At 42.8% G+C, this 20960-nt stretch overlaps 2 protein-coding genes across 2 annotated transcripts; one reads left to right on the top strand and one right to left on the bottom strand.

The window, feature by feature from the left end:
- Nucleotides 1–627: 627 nt before the first annotated feature.
- On the bottom strand, nucleotides 628–11445 carry LOC129868548 (platelet-activating factor acetylhydrolase IB subunit alpha2-like). The gene is made up of 6 exons (XM_055942638.1): nucleotides 11057–11445; nucleotides 10432–10513; nucleotides 6332–6421; nucleotides 3820–3936; nucleotides 3471–3593; nucleotides 628–2458 (listed from the first exon to the last, which is right to left on the bottom strand). The coding sequence occupies exons 2-6, from the start codon at nucleotides 10510–10512 to the stop codon at nucleotides 2180–2182; spliced, it is 690 nt and encodes a 229-aa protein (XP_055798613.1). The 5' UTR covers nucleotide 10513; nucleotides 11057–11445; the 3' UTR covers nucleotides 628–2179.
- Nucleotides 11446–12390: 945 nt separating this feature from the next.
- On the top strand, nucleotides 12391–20299 carry LOC129868542 (myelin protein zero-like protein 2). The gene is made up of 4 exons (XM_055942632.1): nucleotides 12391–12719; nucleotides 18513–18682; nucleotides 18920–19130; nucleotides 19300–20299. Exons 1-4 carry the CDS (start codon nucleotides 12665–12667, stop codon nucleotides 19686–19688), a joined length of 825 nt encoding a protein of 274 aa, XP_055798607.1. The 5' UTR covers nucleotides 12391–12664; the 3' UTR covers nucleotides 19689–20299.
- Nucleotides 20300–20960: the final 661 nt, after the last annotated feature.

Here is a 20960-nt window from a genome sequence, read left to right as displayed (position 1 = left end):
CTGAATGGTATTATTAACTTCTAGTCAAAGTGAATCTTTGTTCTATTGCTGATGTGCATTAATGGACACCAATATAGTTTTGGCAACAAGCCATTTCATTTATTTCTTCAATTTGACTACCTTTATCCTCTCATTTTTACAATTCCTGTTGTGAGCCTTAGTAACTGTTTCATCATAAATTGTGCAAACCAACACCACAGCATAGCAGCAGAGATATCCAACAGGTAACTCGTAATTGTCAGCCAGGGATAAGGGAGGGGGTTTATTCAAGAGTTCTTAAAACAGTAAGACAACCCTCTTCTCTCCCTCACAATATCACTGATAATTACCAGATTTACCTCCGTAACAGTTTTACCATAATTGTGCAAGTGTTTGCGTGACATTTCCTATCCAATAACCTTGGAAAGGAAGTCATTTATTGAGACAAGCCATCAGTGTCTGTTCCATTGAGAGTAAAAGAGGTCTGTCCCACTTGGAGAGAGCGCACATAAAAGGGCTCCCTCTATGGACTCCTGCAAGTTAATTATGCAGTGACAATCATAGATACTAATCACAAACCTTGATGATATAATACCCTTTCTCCACATTTACACCTTAAATACAACAGAAATGAAGCAACACCACAAATCATGTACATCCATGGTCCTTTATTGGAATGCGCCGTCTTTTCAGCATGTGACAATAAGCCAGATATAGTGCACGGTTTGCACCAAATACAGATGCTCACTAATGGTCATTCTCTTACAAACACTACCACATTCGCAACACAAGGCCATCTATCCAAGCTTCACACACACATATATATGTATTATATACAAATGGGCCATTTCTAAACAGGTCATACAACCAATGCACAGACTCAAACATAAGTGACATACACACTTCTCACCTCCAGCTATGTTTAAGGTTTACTCACACACACACACGCGCTTATACAGAATGTAGATCAACATAGCGCAAGAAGAATACGTGTAGACGGTTATAACATGACAGCAGTCGATGCTCAGCAAGAGGACCTCTAACCACTTCAGTTCAACTGCACCAGGAAACAAAACAGGGTTGAAAGGTCAAACACATGACATTCTCTGTGACCTGTGGTTGGTTTTTAGTGTAGTAGACTAGTAATTCAATCAATGTTGTGTGTCAATAGCTTTATCATGATGCTACTGTTTAAGTCGTCCTGCGACAATATCATGTGTTAGGAGGCAGGTGGTAGTGTGGCCAGGGCTGGGTGGGGGTTCTGTAGACTACACAACAAGACAAAATAAGGACAGAAATGAAGAGCGGCGAGAGAGTGAGCAGGAGAGAGAGAGAAAGTGCAGGGATTTTAGTTACAGTTTTTTCTATGTGTAAGAGAGGCAGTGTCTGACAGTGTGTGTATGGCAGAAGGCCGTTACAGGAAGATAGCTTTGACTTCACTGCTGTGTGTGTCAAAGCAGAGAGAGGGGGAGGAGAGAAGATTTCCTAGTTGGTCCTCAGATGGCGATTAAGAGCTTTTAAGAAGTCTGTTGGGGCATATGGAGCCAACTCAAACTGATTTGAGAGAGAACGCATAGGAGTGCTTATTACTGTGCAGCTAAGCTGTGACCAAGTAGGAAGCTACTTTACATTTCATATGGCAAAACTGACATTTTACAGTCTACTACAGTGTCTGTGTGTTTTTTTGGGGTTCTATGCATGTGTGCCATTGGCCTCTCTATAATGCTTGTGCAGGTGTACTTCAGAAATGTCCCATCTCTCTCTCTATCCTCCCACTATCAGATCTCTCTGACCGCAAGTGCTACTGTTGCTGCTACAGCATGTACGTATATCTCTCTGGAAGCTGTTGACTCTCTCCACACAGTCACCCCGCACACATGCACATGATCCCATGCACTCTCTCCCTCCTGCAGTTTCAGTTCCACTCACATGAGAGTGCCCATTCTCTCTGCTTGGCCCAGCCCCCTCATGTGAGTGACATATCTTGATCTGACCCCTTCCCAAGACAGGAGCATGCCTCACCCCTGACTATCCCCCCTCCCCTGTTCCCAGTAGAGACTCCAGGTAGAAGTCACCCCTAACCACAGATCTAGGACCAGACCCTGGAATAGTGGTTTGGGGAAACTTCCAGCTACTACCCAACAGAAGGAGTGAGTCAGTGAAGCATGTCCCTGGCTGTGTGGCCCCTGGGGTGTGGCCCTCAGACCAGCGAGGCCCTCTTCTCCTCAGGCGTCTCATCCAGTATCTGCAGCAGTAGGTCACTGAGGGGCTTGGCGATGGCCCGGTAGCCTGCCGCCGTCAGGTGCAGGAAATCAAACATGTCCCGTGTGGAGATGGTCCCGTCAGAGTGCACAAAGCCCGCCCCCACGTCCAGGAACTGGGCCTGGCCCAGCCGCGGCAGCCAGGAGCGCAGGAAGCCATTCACAGCCGCGTTCTTCTCCCGCAGCGGGTTGGGCCCGTCACCCCTTGCCAACAGACCCTGAGATTTACAGACAGAAGGGGCTATTAGTTACTAAACGGACAAACATCTGTAAATGCATACATCCTAAATCAGGGTTGGGCACAACTCAGAATTCAGAGTCAGTTTGCACTGTTTTGTGAAGGGAGAAGTACACAGCGTTGTATGAGATCTTCAGTTTCTTGGCAATTTCTCACATGGAATAGCCATAATTTCTCAGAACAAGAATAGACTGACGAGTTTCAGAAGAAAGTTCTTTGTTTCTGGCTATTTTGAGCCTGTAATCAAACCCACAAATGCTGATGCTCCAGATACTCAACTAGTCTAAAGGCGGACAATTTTATTGCTTCTTTATTGCTTTTAAAATGATAAACTTGGTTTAGCTAACACAACGTGACATTGGAACATAGGAGTGATGGTTGCTGACAATGGGCCTCTGTACATCTATGTAGATCTTCCATTAAAAATCTTTACAACATTAACAATGTCTACACTGTATTTCTGATCAATATGATATTTTAATGTACATTTTGTTTTTGCTTCTTGCAAAAACAAGGACATTTCTAAGTGACACCAAACTTTTGAACTGTAGTGTATATATTTTGTTTTCCTTGAACATTCATTTTAAGAGTTTGTCCTGAAAATCTATTGTTTCAACAATAGTTTCTATGCATTTATATAACAACATGTTTGATGTTATGTAAAATATGTATATTTGAATAGACTACACATCCAATAGAATAGAAATTGCATTTTAATTTAATTTCACTGAAATCAATTATTTCCTTAAATTCAAACTCAAATTGCATATCTGTATCCTGTTTCAATTCAACAAAATCTAATAAAAATTTAGATATATGAAGCATCCTCAATTAAATTCTGAATTGAGCCCAAGCCTGATTCTAATATACATGATCATATAGTATTGACATTGAGGTGATAATGCAAACTTTCTGAATGCAAACACTGCATGAGATTGAAATGTTATACTCCAGATACACTGTAGACAAAGAAAATGAAAACCTTCACTTACCAGAACAACAACCTTAGTCTTAGGAAGACGGGAGGTGAGCAGCTGTGCAATGGCAAGGATTCCCCCTGCAACTTGCTCAGCTGAGTGCTCGTGATTGTTGGTTCCTACCCACACCACCGTTACCTGGAGGGGACCAATGAGGTATTGATTAGGTGTTCTGATCTGGATGAAAAGCATTACAGGACCAAAACTGTCCACCTGTGCTGTGCCCTTCTCCCTCTCAGGGCCTGTGCTGTCCCTCTCAGGGGTCCCTCTCAGGGCCTGTGCTGTCCCTCTCAGGGCCTGTGCTGTCCCTCTCAGGGCCTGTGCTGTCCCTCTCAGGGCCTGTGCTGTCCCAGTTGAATCTCACCTTGGGCCTGATGTTGTCCAGTTCTCCATTCTGCAGCCTCCACAGCACATTACAGGTGGTGTCTCCCCCGATTCCAAAGTTGAGCGCGTGCAGTGGAGAGAAAAGCTCCCGCCAAATCTGTGGACACACACAGGTTTTTTTTTCTGGAACAAAAAAGGGGCTTAGGGTGGCCATAGGTTTGGTCAGCCAGTCTGAATTTTAGAAGCCCCATCCTGGCAGTGTAGGAGAAATGTTTGCAGTTTAAAGTGAATTTCCCACAGTTCTACACATTTTGCCATAGAGGTCACATTTGACCTTTTTCTCCCCAATTTCATGGCATCCAAATTGGTAGTTAGTCTTGTCTCATTGCTGCAACTCCTGAACGGACTCGGGAGAGGCAAAAGTCGAGAGGTGTCCGTCCCCCGAAACACAACCCAACCAAGCCACACTGCTTCTTGATACAATGCCCGCTTAACCCGGAAGCCAGTCGCACCAATGTGTCAGAGGAAACACTGTACACCTGGCAACCGTGTCAGCGTGCATGCGCCCAGCCCGCCACAGGAGTCGCTAGAGCGCGATGGGACAAGGACATCCCTGCCGGCCAAACCCTCCCCTAACCCGGACGACGCTGGGCCAATTGTGAGCCGCCCCATGGGTCTCCCGGTCGCGGCCGGCTGCGACAGAGCCTGGACTCGAACCAGGATCTCTAGTGCCACAGCTAGCACTGCGATGCACCACTCGGGAGGCCCCAAAATGTTGCAGTTTTGCTATGTCTATGGTGTTCTTTTAGCTAAAACATAAAATCAATACTGCTAAATTCAATATTATGGGAATGTTCAATTCTCCCCGTCTAGCTTTTATTATGGTGATTGTTAGTTCTCAAAGACTATAAAAAAATATATATAGGTCCATTATCATTTCTACATACCTTATGTTTTTAGTAATTTGAGTTGATAGATTGTACATTACTATTTTATATAATTATATCCTCTTAGTATGAATAGATTGTTTTTATATATCCTTAAAGATTGAAAGTAGTGTTAGGTTTAAGCCCTTTGTGTATGAGAGGTGTAATTATTTAAACGAACTTCAGAAATGTGTATTCCCAATAGTTCAAGGCCTCTCCGGACTGATGCGAAGTCCTGTGATATGCACAAAGGAGCATGGAGAAATCTCGGGTCATGGAAAAGTACATCTTTGTGGCGGGGGGGGGGGGGGCGTTGACACCTCATTCAAGGGTTTTTCTTTATTTTTACTATTAACTAACACTAATTCCATGTAGTAATAAAACTTTTTTTTAAAGTGTTGAACAAATCCAAATATATTTTAGATTCTTCAAAGTAGCCACCCTTTGCCTTTACGACAGCTTTGCACACTCCTGGCATTCTCTCAACCAGCTTCACATGGAATGCTTTTCCAACAAGTCGGAGTATGTTCAGCACTTGTTGGCAGCTTTCCTACACTCTGCGGTTCAACTTATTCCAAACCATCTCAATTGGGTTATGGTCAGATTATCTGATGCTGCACTCCATCACTTTCCTTCTTGGTCAAATAGCCCTTACACAGCCTAGAGGTGTGTTGGGTCATTCTCCTGTGGGAAAACAAATGATAGCCCCAGTAAGTGGAAACCAGCAGATTTCCACCGGTCTAATGTCCATTGCTCGTGTTTTTTGACCTAAGCAAGTATCTTCTTCTTATTGGTGTCCTTTAGTAGTGGTTTCTTTGCAGCAATTCGACCATGAAGGCCTGATTCATGCAGTCTCCTTTGAATAGTTGATGTTGAGATGTGTCTGTTACTTGAACTCTGTGAAGCATTTATTTGGGCTGCAAGCTGAGGTGCAGTTAACTCTAATGAACTTATCCTCTGCAGCAGAGGTAACTCTGGGTCTTCCTTTCCTGTTGCGGTCCTCATGAGAGCCCGTTTCATTATATCGCTTGATGGCTTTTCTGACTGCACTTGAAGAATCTTGAAATTTTCCAGATTCTTGCCATAATATGGACTTGGTCTTTTACCAAATAGGGCTACCTTGTCACAACACAACTGATTGGCTCAAACGCATTAAGGAAAGAAATTCCACAAATGAACTTTTAACAAGACACACCAGTTAATTGAAATGCATTCCAGGTGACTAACTAATGAAGCTGGTTGAGAGAATACCAAGAGTGTGCAAAGCTCTCAAGGCAAAGGGTGGCTACTTTGAAAACCTAAAATATATTTTGATTTGCTTAACACTTTTGGTTACTACATGATTCCATGTGTTATTTCATAGAGTTTATGTCTTCACTATTATTCTACAATGTAGAAAATAGTAAAAATAAAGGAAAACGCTTGAATGAGTAGGTGTGTCCAAACGTTGACTGGTACTGTTTTTGTTTAGTTTATTTTAACAATGTTTGGACTTAGTTGTAGTTATGAAAAACACCAGGGTCATAGCACAAAGAAAAACAACTAACACATGCACTGAGGTCAACACACACAGGATTCTAAGTGATATAACACAGTATGAATACACAGGCAGCTGTCCTCTCTCACCTCGTATTGCTGCATTAGCTGCACCATGGAGTCTCCTATAAACAGCACCTCCGGCTCCGCGTCCTTACACTCCTGAACAAACCGTGTGTGCTGCACAAACACATGTCGTCATCACCAGGCAGACACTACTACACAACAAGATAATGTTACACAATGGTGGAGATAGAGATGAACATGACTGTTTCAGCCATGTTAGGTTTCCTCTATGCTTGGGATCATCAACTAGATTCAGCTGTGGGGAAAAACATTATTTTGAGCGGATGGTCAGGTGGCCGGACCATAACTACAAATAATTTGTAGACTGCAGATTGACTGCATGAGGCCCAAACAGATATAATATCTGAATTAAAACATTCATTTCAAACCTTGCTTACATTTAATCACATACAGTATCTCTATTATGCGTGGGAAAACTTAGGAACAGATTTACAAAATGTTTATCTCTTGGAGTTGATTTGCTGGTATTTTTACAGTTTTATGCCCAACAACAATAATACAGTGAAATAGTTACCACACATACATGGACGCAGCGGTCTAAGGCACTGCATCTCAGTGCAAGAGGCGTCACTACAGTCCCTGGTTCGAATCCAGGCTGTATCACATCCGGCCGTGATTGGGAGTCCCATAGGGCGGCCCATGAAGCTAGCTGGCTGCTTATAACATTAGCTTTGGGCAACAGGGTTAAGGGTTAAAAAAATATATATATACAGCTTTGACAGTGCTACTGTATCTTTTGACACACAAAGACCCAAACGGCATTCCATAGTATGTATGTCGTGAAGCTAATAGCAGTGGCGCCATTACTGTGTAACTCCGGTAGGGCATCATCTGAAAAATAGCGCACTTGGTAATTTGTACTGGTTCTTGACAAGTCGGTGAAAGCCAACAGCAGCCATGACAGAGAGCGGTTCATTGTCAAGGGGAATGAACTCCATTATCCTGGCTTTAACGGATTTCGCCTTTGAGTTGCCTCGCTGAAATTGTCTTACTCTTTCAAATGACTGCTCGATGTTAGCATTTTTAGCTAATATCAGCCCATTCTGATATGTTCACCAATTTATATTGTGCTTCCCTAATTTGTACAAGAATGCTTAAAAGGCAGCTAAAAATTGTAAATATCGGTATCGGGGTTTTTTTCTGGCAAGGAAAATATCGGATATCGGTATTGGCCAAAAATGTTATATTTGTATTAGTGATGCACCGATATATATAAAATTTTTTGCTCAGAAAACTTGGGGAACCCTGCTCTATACACACATGTATTACCAACCATCAGTGACCTCTGGGTCAGTTGCTGACAGGACAGTATGACTTGGTGTTCGGGTGTGATGTAGTGAGAGAGGCATTAGGGTAGCCCAATAATGGACTAAAGGAGACTAAATCCTTATAGTCCAAGGACCCTCCGTCTTCTGTTTAAAAGTGAACTGGCTCTGATAGCCAAAATCTCCATCTAAACGTGAAACAATTCTCAATTGCGGTAATTCTAGAAACATAAATCCCTCTACTTTCATATCAAATCAAAATAATTTCACAAATGCAAAATTCACACTTACTGTACACTGTTTTAACAGTTGCAGCCGACAGTATTTTTCAGTAACAACACGTTTGTGTAGGGCTGGGCGATATATCAAATGAATTTATGTTTTAGCACAATGTTCCAAATGCCTGTATCGCAAGAATCAAGATACTTAAAAATATATATATTTTTGGTCTCGCCTTCGCTCCTTCTGCACTGTGTACCTTCCATCTCACACAGACACCAAGCCTCTCCCACTGTGTAACTTCCATCTCACACAGACACCAAGCCCCTCCCACTCACAACAATAACAATGAAAGATAACTTACTCCTCTCTGACAACAAGCAGTTTAAACTCGATCTTTGCATTTGAGGATTGGTCCAACAGAATGGGTCATATGGACACCGAAATGCTTAGACATTATTTTACTGTAATAAAGGAGAACTAAACCTTTCTAACGATACCCAAAATACAGAACACAGCAGACCCTACCAAAACAAGTATCAATGAACAAGATTGTGGAAAATTAATGCTCGGTTTCTGTCGCATGTGGCATTGCGGTACCACTAGCAGAATTTTAAACTTAAGTGCTAGCTGTCTAGTCTGTGTTTTAGAACTGTGCAATGAGCATAAAAAGACTCATTTATATCAGGAATTGGCAACTCCATCTTCTTATCCGGGTAGGCCATTTGACTTCAACATCTGGACAGGGTAGCATGCTGTTCAGTTGGAGACAGACAGGATGGTGTATTCATAACAGTTCAACTGTTTTGCCTAGTTAGCAAGCAAATAGATCCAAGTTGGCTAGACTTTAAATACACCGAACAAAAATATAAAACGCAACATGTAGTGTTGGTCCCATGTTTCATGAGCTGAAATTTTAAAAAAAAGAGCCCAAAAATTTGGCAGTACCTTCAACCAGCCTCACAACTGCAGACCACATGTATGGTGCCGTGTGGGTAAATGGTTTGCTAATGTCAACGTTGTGAACAGAGTGCCACATGGTGGCGGTGGGGATATGGTATGGGCAGGCATAAGCTATGAACAATGAACACAATCGCATTTTATCAATGGCAATTTAAATGCACAGAGATACCGTGATGATATCCTGATGCACATTGTCGTGCCATTCATCCGCCGCCATCACCTCATGTTTCAGCATGATAATGCACGGCCCCATGTCGCAAGGATCTGTTAAAAATTTCTGGAAGCTGAAAATGAACCAATTCTTTAATGGCCTGCATACTCACCAGGCATGCCACCCATTGAACATGTTTGGGATGCTCGGGATGGACGTATACAACAGCGTGTCCCGCCAATATTCAGCAACTTTGCACAGCCATTGAAGAGGAGTGGGACAACATTCCACAGGCCACAATCAACAGCCTGATCAACTCTATGTGAGATGTGTCACCCTTCATGAGGCAAATGGTGATCACACCAGATACTGACTGGTTTTCTGATCCACACCTCTACTTTTTTTTAAAGGTATCTGTAACCAACAGATGCATATCTGTATTACCAGTCATGTGAAATCTATAGATTAGGGCCTAATTAATTAATTTAAATTTTCTGATTTCCTTATATGAACTGTAACTCAGTAAAATCTTTGAAATTGTTGCATTTATATTTTTGTTAAATATAGAAGATTAGCTTGCTAACAAGTTGGCCATTGTTAGTGGATGTGCATAGCTCTGGTTAAATGTGTAAACAAATTAAATAGTACATTTTTTATAGACTTGAAAGCCTGGTTAAGCAAATTATTACATCATTAGTGAGTTAATGTTGTGGAAGGCTTATATTTAGCCTATATATAATTTTACAAGCACTGAATTCATTAGATTATTCCTGACTGTTTGAAATTAACTGTGCAACAAATCTTATTAGATTATTATTTTTAAACGAGATACTGCATCTCATGAATCGGCCATAAGTATAAATATTTAAAAAAAAGTTTAAATATCCCCAGCATTATGTTTGCGGCGTCCGTCTTCTGGTTTACACACAGGTGTTCGAGACGCAGATAGAAAATTAGCACAATAGTCCATTCAGTCTTCCGTAATCTAGCTCAGTGTAACAGTATAACTTTACGTTGTCCCCTCGCCCCGACACGGGCGCAAACCAGGGACCCTCTGCACACATCAACAACGGTCGCCCACGAAGCATCGTTACCCATCGCTCCACAAAGGCCGCGGCCCTTGCAGAGCAAGGGGCAACCCTACTTAAAGTCTCAGAGCAAGTGACGTAACTGATTGAAATGCTACTAGCGCGTACCCGCTAACTAGCTAGCCATTTCACATCCGTTACATCAGCAACATGGAAATATGGCCATGTGGGAACAATAACCCTATAAAAAGGTGTGTATCAATCTAACCTTTTGTTTTTTGAAAATTATTTCTTGGGGATATGAAAGATAAGGTCCTTATTTTTCCAAAACCATACCGCAAGCGATGTGTTAATGTTCAGACCAAGCGTAGGGCTCTTAAAAAAACTCCCCCGTACAGAAGAGGCCTTCGTCCAATAACTCTTATGTGTAATAGAACTGAGAATCAAAATCCAAGGCTAGCAGTAAGGTAGACTAACCTGGGACATCCAGCGGTCATCTCCCTGTACGTCCTCTACTGCCTGGGCCACTGCTGCGGGGTTAATCTCATCACCACTCATCCTACCAGAGACACAGAGGAGTTAAATCACACACACAATTAAAATAATAGCCATGTCCTTTAATATGCCCTGAAGAATAACGTCATCTGGTAGGTTATTGTCAAGACAGTTGATGAGGCTAGCGACTAGCTTTCAGTCCCCCTGCTGTGCACAGAGCGAGTGCTGATGGAGGTGGAGATAACAGCGCCTGCTCACTAGGGAGGCCCCACACAGACAGCCAGGCCAGGATGCAAGTATCTAATGACAACACCTTATATGCAGCCAAAGGGCTGGAATTGAGAACAACAATATGAATCGACAACTGATAATAACTTTACAATCATGGGTTGTTGCTAAGTGCTAGCAATTCAGAAAGCTTAAATTGAGTTTGAATTGTGAAATCGTGGCATATGCGCTTCATTTTCACGGCCCAAGCCAGACGACCAAGTAAGCACCAGTAATCACTGCGGACTGTCGCTGCTCTCTCTCCCGACCAACACACAAGGCACGCCCACTGGCCAAGGGTCAGTCAATCCGTGAAACCGCCAGTGCCCTACCCACTTACCTGGAGGTCTCTGATGATGGTTAATTGTTGCCAATATAACCAGAATATTCCCTCGCGCACGGAGGCTGCACGGCTCCGATGTGCGTGTGCGACCAATGATGGTTTGCTAACGGAGTGCTTCGGTGCGGATGCTGCGGTCGGGGCGGGCGCTAGTTAGCTACTAGCTGGCTAGCAACTCACCCGGATACAATCAACTCCTTGTTTTCAGTCAATAAACAACTACGATATAGCTTATATGTTGTTCTAACTCTAACAAATATCTGCAAAATAAATGTATCAGAAATGATTCTAAATGTGAAATGTATGGGTCGAGTCAACCCAACCTCCCGCTCTTCAGCATGCAACGTTTCCTCGCCCCTCCCTCCTTTTCTCTCTCCAGTCTCAATGGTCCACTTCCGCTTTGGAATTGCCCATCGAGATAAGTCTTCTTCTTTGGTATAATGGCGTTTGCAACAATTACATGTGCATTCCACCACCTACTGTACAGGGGGGTAATAAGGATACATTTTTTTTTAAAATAATAATATATATTTTAAATCTACAATCCATACTATCAGCAACGAAATGTTAATTATACTAAATCAGCCTGCTTTTCTGTTTTAAATCAGGTCCCTACACAGGCTCAGAAGGATCTTCTGATGCCGGGACATTTCCTGGCGACAATAGTCGATGTTAAATGCTCTACAGCAAAGCTTTCTTAGTGTCCAACAAGCTTTCTCTAACCTTAACCTTGTTCCGAACACCTCCAAAACAACGGTCACGTGGTTTGGTAAGAATAATGCCCCTCTCCCCACAAGTTTGATTACTACCTCTGAGGGTTTGAGATGAGTCGTGTATCTCCCATTGAAGCATGTTCCGCCTCTTGTGCTTTCATTTAATACTAGGTAGGTATCACATTTCAAATCATTAACATTAACATTAACATCTTTATTTAGTGGGTTGGAATGTAAATTATAGATTGAAGATGATTTTCAGGTTTTAGTGTAATACAAAGAAATGTCCACCGAGTGGCAGCAGTCTCTGGCTGTATAGTGCACCCAATGCAGTGACAAAACCTTTGCTTTAGTTGTTTTGAAAATAAACAATATGTTGTCCCAGAGACCTCATTAGGAACATTATACCTAAATGTTGTCCCAGCGTGGGAGATCGTACCTTTATGTTGGTTCTGGCGCTTGGGACATAATACCTTAATATTCTCCCAGGGACATCAAAGGCCTAACTAGTGTGTGCATTGCTACTTCCTGCACATGCATGCGCAATTGAATGGAAATTAACGGGAGAAAAACTGATTTTGCCTGCGGGTAAAAGTAGGCCTGCAGCAGCAGTATGAATACTTTACACAGAGTTTTGGTCAAACAGGTTTGACAAGACTGTACATCACCCGCCCTCCAGACTGACAAAGGCAAAAAGTGTGTGATGCTGCCTATTTATGACGCCGCCTACAGTCCTAGTGCGCACATCGTCTGTGGTTTCAGACACCCGAGTCCATAGCGCTAAGATTCTTTATCAAAAACCTGTTGAGGTAATCCTTGCATGACACTTAAAACTTTAATTTTTGGAGGTTTCTAGTAACTGTTTGACATTTTGTCAGTCTTTAAGGCCAATCCGATGTATCGGACATGGCTACAGTTCCTCGCGCTTCTGGGTGGATTTGCAGTGCCAGGTGAGTTCGAAGTTACTTCCTTAATTTCTGATTTCAGTCCAATTGGTCACCATTTGGAGTTATACATGAACACTTGGGCCTAGTACAATTCTGTGAAGACATTGATTCCAGCAACTGTAGGGCTTAAATGGCTACAGTTCAGGTGAACAGAGCCCCTATCTATTTTCCATCATAATGATAATGAGTAACCTACTCCTGATTCTGTATACTTTATCATTATAGAATAGCTTCGACATTGACATGTTTTTCAGGTAGACCAGGCCAAAGATCACGGATAATTATTAGAGTATTTTAAATAATCCCACAGCACCCCCTCTTGCACCCATCTACACTGAACAAAAATATAAATGCAACGTGCAACAATTTCAAAGATTTTCCTGAGTTACAGTTCAGATAAGGAAATCAGTCAATTTAAATACATTCATTAGGCCCTAATCTATGGATTTCACATGACTGGGAATACAGATATGCATCTGTTGCTCACAGATACCATTAAAAAAAAGGTAGGGGCGTATATCAGAAAAACAGTCAGTCTCTGAACACCATTTGCCTCATGCAGTGTGACACATCTCCTTCACATAGAGTTGATCAGGCTGTTGACTGTGGTATGTTGTTGCAATCCTCTTCAATGGCTGTGTGAAGTTGCCGGATATTGGCAAGAACTGGAACACGCTGTCGTACACGTCGATCCAGAGCATCCCAAACATCCTCAATAGGTGACATGTCTGGTGAGTATTCAGGCCATGGAAGAACTGGGACATTTTCATCTTCTAGGAATTTTGTACAGATCCTTGCGACATGGGGCCGTGTATTATCATGCTGAAACATGAGGTATTGGCGACGGATGGATAGCACGACAATGGGCCTTAGGATCTATCACGGTATCTCGGTGCATTCCAATTGCCGTTGATAAAATACAATTGTGTTCATTGTCTGTAGCTTATGCCTGCCCATACCATAACCCCACCACCAACATGGGGTACTCTGTTGACAACGTTGACGTCAGCAAAACGCTCGCCCACACAACGCCCGGTACAGTTAAAACCGTGACTCATCCATGAAGAGCACACTCCTCCAGCGTGCCAGTGGCCATCGAAGGTGAGCATTTGCCCACTGAAGTTGGTTACGACGCCAAACTGCAGTCAGGTCAAGATCCTGGTAAGGACGACGAGCACGCAGATGAGCTTCCCTGAGACTGTTTCTGACAGTTTATGTAGAAATTCTTCGGCACTGCAAACCCACAGTTTCATCAGCTGTGGTGGACATTCCTGCAGTCAGCAAGCCAACTGCATGCTCCCTCAAAACTTGAGACATCTGTGGTATTGTATTGTGTGACAAAACTACACATTCTAGAGTGGCGTTTTATTGTCCCCAGCACAAGGTGCACCTGTGTAATGATCATGCTGTTTAATCAGCTTCTTGATATGCCATACCTGTCAGGTGGATGGATTATCTTGGCAAAGGAGAATGCTCACTAACAGGGATGTAAACAAATTTGTGCACAAAATTTGAGAGAAACAAGCTTTTGTGCATAATATAAATATTATGGAAAACGTCTGGGATTTTTTTATTTCAGCTCATGAAACATGGGACCAACACTTTACATGTGGTGTTTATGTTTTTGTTCAGTGTATAAGAACTAAGAATTCAGGTAGGTCCATCCCAGTTTTGTTCCTTGTAGCCCTTTTCTGCAGTCAAATTACCTAGTGGCCTCATGGGTGAAATGTTATTAATATTTTATTAATAACATTTTTCTTTTAAACAGCAGAAAATCCAGTGTTTCTATGTCAAACAGTTCTGTTAGTTTTCTGTAATGCATATAATGTGTAATATTGGAATGCAAACTCAAAATTGAATACATTTCAACTCTATATCTGACATGGTACATACAGGTGTCTTCTTTTTTTTAAGCCCATAACCATGTGTGTGAGGTGTTTACTTTTGTTTCAGAGTGGATTTGTTTATGACTAGCAATAAATTCTGTGTGACCCTGATTTAGCCCACTGCAGTCAAAGGTTAAAAAACGTTTTGCAACAGAATTGGCAGAATAAATACTCCCCTGATCACCCGCACACACAGTTCACTTTCATAGCAGCCATACAAACAGCATCATCACATCTATGCTCTCTCATCCTCGCACATTTTCCCTTCGCTTGTGGAGTTCAGTGCACAACACAACATCTGTCTGTGATCAGGCAAAAAAACTTCTCCAAGCCAAACATTCATACCATAACTGCTACACACAGCCTACATCGGTGTCACCATATTAGCTAACATCATATACATTACCAAAAGTATTTGAACACCTGCTCATCGAATATCTCATTCCAAAATCATGGGCATTAATATGGAGTTGGTCCCACCTTTGCTGCTATAACACTTTTCTGGAAAGGCTTTCCACTAGATGGAACATTGTTGCGGGGACTTCCATTCAGCCACAAGAGCATTAGTGAAGTCGGGCACTGATGTTGGGCGATTTAGGCCTGGCTCGCAGTCTGTGTTCCAATTCATCCCAAAGGTGTTCGATGAGGTTGAGGTCAGGGCTCTGTGCAGGCCAGTCACATTCTTTCACACTGATCTTGACAAACGATTTCTGTATGAACCTCGCTTTGTGGACGGCGGCATTGTCAAGCTGAAACAGGAAAGGGCCTTCCCAAACTGTTGCCACAAAGTTGAAAGCACAGAATCGTCTAGAATGTCATTGTATGCTGTAGCGTTAAGATTTCCCTTCACTGGGACTAGGGACCCAGGCGGAAGCATAAAAAACAGCCCCAGACCATTATTTCTCCTCCACCAAACTTTACAGTTGGCACTATGCATTGGGGCAGGTAGCGTTCTCCTGGCATCTGCCAAACCCAGATTCATCCGTCCGCCTGCCAGATGGTGAAGCGTGATTCATCACTCCAGAGAACAAGTTTCAACTGCTCCAGAGTCCAATGGCGGTGAGCTTTACACCACTCCAGCCGAACCTTGGCATTGCGCATGGTGATCTTAGGCTTGGTGTTCCCATTCTGTGAGCTTGTGTGGCCTACCACTTCGCGGCTGAGCCGTTGTTGCTCCTAGACTTTTCCACTTCACAATAACAGCACTTACAGTTGACCGTGCCAGCTCTAGCAGGGCAGAAATTTGACAAACTGACTTGTTGGAAAGGTGGCATCCAATGACGGTGCCAATTTCAAAAGTCACTGAAAGTCAGTAAGGCCATTCCACTACCAATGTTTGTCTATGGAGATTGCATGGCTGTGTTGCTCAATTCTATACACCTGTCAGCAGAGTGCAACTTTCACATGCCCCCCCCCCCACCCACCCCACATTCTGAAATAGCTTTCTTGCCCCCCCCAGTTTTATCATTTGAATGTGATACAAAACGAGGCAATGGTGTGCTTTAGGACCATGCGGACACCTCCGAGCAGTCGGGTAGGAGTGTTTATCTGACAGTTTGGAGTGTTTATCCGACAGTATTAAAACATATATATATATATTATGTTCCCCCCACTTCTAAAGCAGTGTGGCTGAAATACCCGAATCCACTAATTTGAAGGGGTGTGCACATACCTTTGTATACATAGTGTACATAATCCAATCCATGTGTAGAATCATGCAGTAGTGTACAGCTAGCAGTTTAGCAGTTACACCGTCTGGACCCGGTGACGATAAATTGTTAAAATCAAAAGCTTGCCTTGAATTGGAAGAGTTGGCGTATTAGATAGCCTTAGCCTGCTAGCTAACATAAATATAATTCCTGTCTGTTAGAGTCAGGTCTTTGAGTAGGCTGCATGAGCTAGTATAAGTAAAACTGAAACTTGAGGAAAAAAATACAATTTCTCTCTCTGCTGCTTCTCCTTCATTTTTGAAGAAATTAATTTGTGCAACACTGTTCAACTATTGTATTTCTCTCTTTTTGAGTCAACTACTCACCACCATAGCCACGGGGTCTTTATTACTCGTGTATAAGTGGACAGAAATAGTCATCAGCATCACAGGGAGAAAAAATACTGCTATTGACACACTTGTTGAATTATGCAACAGAACGTAACAACAACAGTAATTTATGAGGCAGTCTAGACAGCGCAGGTGACTACAGGTAGGCCTAGAGTGACAGAGCAAGGGATTTGGTGGTGGCAGCCCTCTTCCTATTTATGTTTCATATATGCAAATACACCTGTTGTATTTATGCAAATGAGGCATATAATTTTCTTTATTTCAACACAAAATATATTTTTTAAATACAGTACCTGATACAATTAGAACATATATAGGCTATATCAGTGTATTCTAAGAAACAAATAGTTAAATTTGATAATAAATTGAATAGGCTACCTGAATTCCCACCAAAATCCCTGAATACCATTAATTATTTGTCCGCGCCAATTGGTACAGATGGAAGATTGAATGTTTGCCAGGACAGCTTTATCAGAATCCTTTAATAGTCCCTGGCTGGTTCAGTCTCCCGTAGGTGGACTTCTGGACTGAACACCTACAATCATTAACCACACACACACACACACACACACACACACACACACACACACACACACACACACACACACAATATAACACAGTGAGGGCCTGGCACAGCAGTGGAATGCTGAATGAATCATTACAAGGCCATTCCACCTGCTTTCTAATTTTATTATTATTATTTATTTTATTTTATTTAACCTTTTTTTAACTAGGCAAGTCATTTAAGAACAAATTCTTATTTACAATGATGGCCTACCCCAGCCAAACTTGGACGACACTGGGCCAATTGTGCGCCGTCCTATGGGACTCCCAATCACAGCCGGATGTGATACAGCCTGGATATATAGTTTATTTGCTCTTTCAGTTTTCTTTGTGTTTGACTTAAGTGTGAATTAGAACTCTAGCTCAGCTTATTGTCGTGATTAGTTCACACTGGACTACATAAAGTACTGTAGGAGAGGAGACACGCTTGAAGAGTTTGACTGTGTACAAAATGCATAATTTTAGGGAGGGAGGGTACACTTTGTGAGCTACATTACAGCTCCAGTGATTTGAGGAGTGTAGTCAGTGTACCAATTGGTTCGTGGAAGTCAAGGCCATGTTTCCTGAAGATGCACTGTATAGTACTGTGTATACTGAAGCAAGTGAGCTTGGTTTAAACTGAAGATGCACTGTATAGTACTGTGTATACTGAAGCAAGTGAGCTAGGTTTAAACTGAAGATGTACTGTATATACTGAAGCAAGTGAGCTTGGTTTAAACTGAAGATGCACTGTATAGTACTGTGTATACTGAAGCAAGTGAGCTTGGTTTAAACTGAAGATGCACTGTATAGTACTGTGTATACTGAAGCAAGTGAGCTAGGTTTAAACTGAAGATGTACTGTGTATACTGAAGCAAGTGAGCTTGGTTTAAACTGAAGATGCACTGTATAGTACTGTGTATACTGAAGCAAGTGAGCTTGGTTTAAACTGAAGATACACTGTATAGTACTGTGTATACTGAAGCAAGTGAGCTTGGTTTAAACTGAAGATACACTGTATAGTACTGTGTATACTGAAGCAAGTGAGCTAGGTTTAAACTGAAGATATGTAAACAGACGCTTTGTTTTAAAAACCACTATCAACCTTCTCATGGTCACATGCATCCTTGAAGCTGTGAAATAAAGATTTCTGTGTTTAGTAGTGTGCTCTGAACGTTCTGTGAGGACTTTGATAAGGTGCTTGCTAATGCTGTTCTCAGGGTTATTTAAATGCATTTATTCTATATAGTGTGTACTGCACTGTATATCTGTGCCCGCGTGTCTCATTGGGTCCATTCTTTGTGTCAGGTGTGCTGCGAGTCGGTGGGATGGAGGTTTTTATGTCCAATGAGGTGGAGGCAGTGAACGGGACAGAAGTGAGACTGAAATGTACCTTTAAGTCCAAACACCCCGTGTCCCACTCCTCTGTGACTGTCTCCTGGAACTTCCGTCCCTTGGGCCAGGGAGACGAGGAGTCGGTGGGTGACCTTTCCACACTGGAAGCCGGACTAACAGTAGACATGCGGCAAATGTGTCTGAATTATGGGGAAGACTGGGTTAGACATGGGAACACACCTTTGTAGTACAGGTTCTTAAATGAGTGAAATCAAAATCTAGTGAGTCTATTGAGTCATCACTTTAGGTTTCTTGAACCACTGTGAATGTGTGTCATGTTTATTCATGTATGTATTCTTTGAAACGTGTGTGTGTGTCAGGTGTTTTACTACCAGGAGACAGCATACCCCCCTACAGAGGGGCGGTTTAAGGGCCATGCGGTGTGGTCGGGGGACATCCTGAGACAGGACGCCTCCATCAGCCTCCAGAACGTTCCCTTCACCTTCAACGGTACCTACACCTGCCAGGTCCGCAACCTGCCCGACGTCCACGGCATCAACGGAGAGGTCACCCTCAGGGTCGTCCACAAAGGTCAGTCAGCCAGTCAATCAGCCTGACAATTAATGTAAGTTCACAAATAACTACTCAATGTTAAAATGTACTATATCAGTCTAGCTGACACTTGTAAAGGGTTATTGAGGAATGCCAGTCGGTGCTAATGTATTGCTGTGTGTGTGTTGTGTTGTGTTGCTCCCTCCAGTCTCCGTCTCTGAGATAGGCATGCTGGCTGTAGCCATCGGGGCAGCCATCGCCATAGTCCTGGTGGTGCTGGGCATCTTTGTGGTGTGCAAGTACCGCAAACTCAACCGCCACGACAACACAGACCTGGAGCTACAGGGGAGGGAACTGCAGGAGAGAGAGTTAAATGCCAGGATCCTAGAGGAGAGAGAGTTAAATGCCAGGATCCTAGAGGAGAGAGAATTAAATGCCAGGATCCTAGAGGAGAGAGAGTTAAATGCCAGGGTCCTAGAGGAGAGCGAGCTAAATGCCAGGGTCCTAGAGGAGAGCGAGCTAAATGCCAGGGTCCTAGAGGAGAGCGAGCTAAATGCCAGGGAGAAGAAGGAGTGGAAGGACCCTACAGTGTGTTGAGGGGTCTAGGGGGGTCCAGGGGTCAGGGTCCAAGCCTGTTTTCCATGAAGAAGCCTGTTTTCCACGAGGAAGCCTGTTTTCCATGGGTTCTGTCATTTTTGTGAACTGATGTTGCCACCATGTGTCCATTATAAGAAGCAGCTCCATCTTTCTCCCTCTGTGTCCACACTGAGGATCATGGGTGTTGTGGTCTCAAAGGTTTCTCCCTCTCTCTTATTTTGCCTCTCCTGTTGTATTACAAAGCTGCCCATGAGCCAAATGAACATGTGAATCTATCCAAGACACTGCCAACACCCCAGTCTGCCGCTCACTCCTACAGTGTACACGAGTATGACTTTCCGTTTAGGAGAAACATGAAGATGTCACTGACCCAATCATGAGGACATCGCCAGTCCATTCTAGCAGGAGACTCTACATAACCCTCCCATGGGACTGGAAACAGTATTCTCCTGATAAAGAATTCCATGAATGATTCTATTGATTTATTTCATGCATGCGTTTGTAAAGTTCAAAACTGTATATTTTATCATACGTTTTATAAGGCTGAGAGATGTATTTTATTGTGTGTTTTTCAATAAAGGAATGCTTGTTTTGATGGTTTTAACTCTAAAGATGGTTTTCATGACATAAGATATAGGTTGTAAATCTGCCTTACCTATAAGAGTAGAACGGTTTTATAGCAAGATAGATACAGTACTGAAATGGAGGCATGAAAGAGACAAAGCAGAGAGGTGGCTGCCTGTCATTGGCTGCCTATCACAATGGCAGGGTCCTTTCATTGGCTGCCTATCACACACTTCACCAGAAGAATAATCTTTACTGTTTACTGTGCACATTAATATACGTTTTCAAGTGTGTAGCCTTCCTGCTGTAGAGACAGCCACACCAACACGGCCGGGGTCAGGCCAGGCTGGGTAGTGCCTGTGTGAGCAGGTAGGTGTGTGGTTTAAAGCAGAGTTTCCAAACTCGGTCATAGAGCTCCTCCTGGGTGCACGTTTTGGTTTTGGCCCCAGCACATCACAGCTGATTCAAATAGTCAAAGCTTGATGATTAGTTGGTTATTTGAATCAGCTGTGTAATGCTAGGGAGAAAACCAAAACGTACACCCTCTGAGGGAAGCCCAGGACCGAGTTTGGAAAACCCTGGTTTAGAGTGTCTTGGACTAGCCCAGTGACATGTGAGGACCTGCCACTGGATGTGTATTTTGCAGGGCTTTGTTGGGCTGAAATAAAAGCTGCCTCCTTGATAATCTAACTAACTCTGACTAAGGAT

This window comes from Salvelinus fontinalis, chromosome 13, assembly GCF_029448725.1.
Source record: "Salvelinus fontinalis isolate EN_2023a chromosome 13, ASM2944872v1, whole genome shotgun sequence".
NCBI lineage: Eukaryota > Metazoa > Chordata > Actinopteri > Salmoniformes > Salmonidae > Salvelinus > Salvelinus fontinalis.
This window is presented reverse-complemented; position numbering and strand designations above follow the sequence as displayed.

Bases quoted from the DNA above. Each gene is read 5' to 3' on its own strand.
- LOC129868548 (XM_055942638.1), bottom strand. From the start codon at position 10,512: ATGAGTGGTGATGAGATTAACCCCGCAGCAGTGGCCCAGGCAGTAGAG. The intron at 3,937-6,331 runs GTGAGAGAGGAC...GTGTGTCCACAG, and splicing joins AGCTAATGCAGCAATACGAG to ATTTGGCGGGAGCTTTTCTC. The intron at 2,459-3,470 runs GTAAGTGAAGGT...TGTAAATCTCAG, and splicing joins AGACTAAGGTTGTTGTTCTG to GGTCTGTTGGCAAGGGGTGA.
- LOC129868542 (XM_055942632.1), top strand. From the start codon at position 12,665: ATGTATCGGACATGGCTACAGTTCCTCGCGCTTCTGGGTGGATTTGCA. The intron at 12,720-18,512 runs GTGAGTTCGAAG...TCTTTGTGTCAG, and splicing joins GGGTGGATTTGCAGTGCCAG to GTGTGCTGCGAGTCGGTGGG. The intron at 18,683-18,919 runs GTGGGTGACCTT...TGTGTGTGTCAG, and splicing joins GCCAGGGAGACGAGGAGTCG to GTGTTTTACTACCAGGAGAC.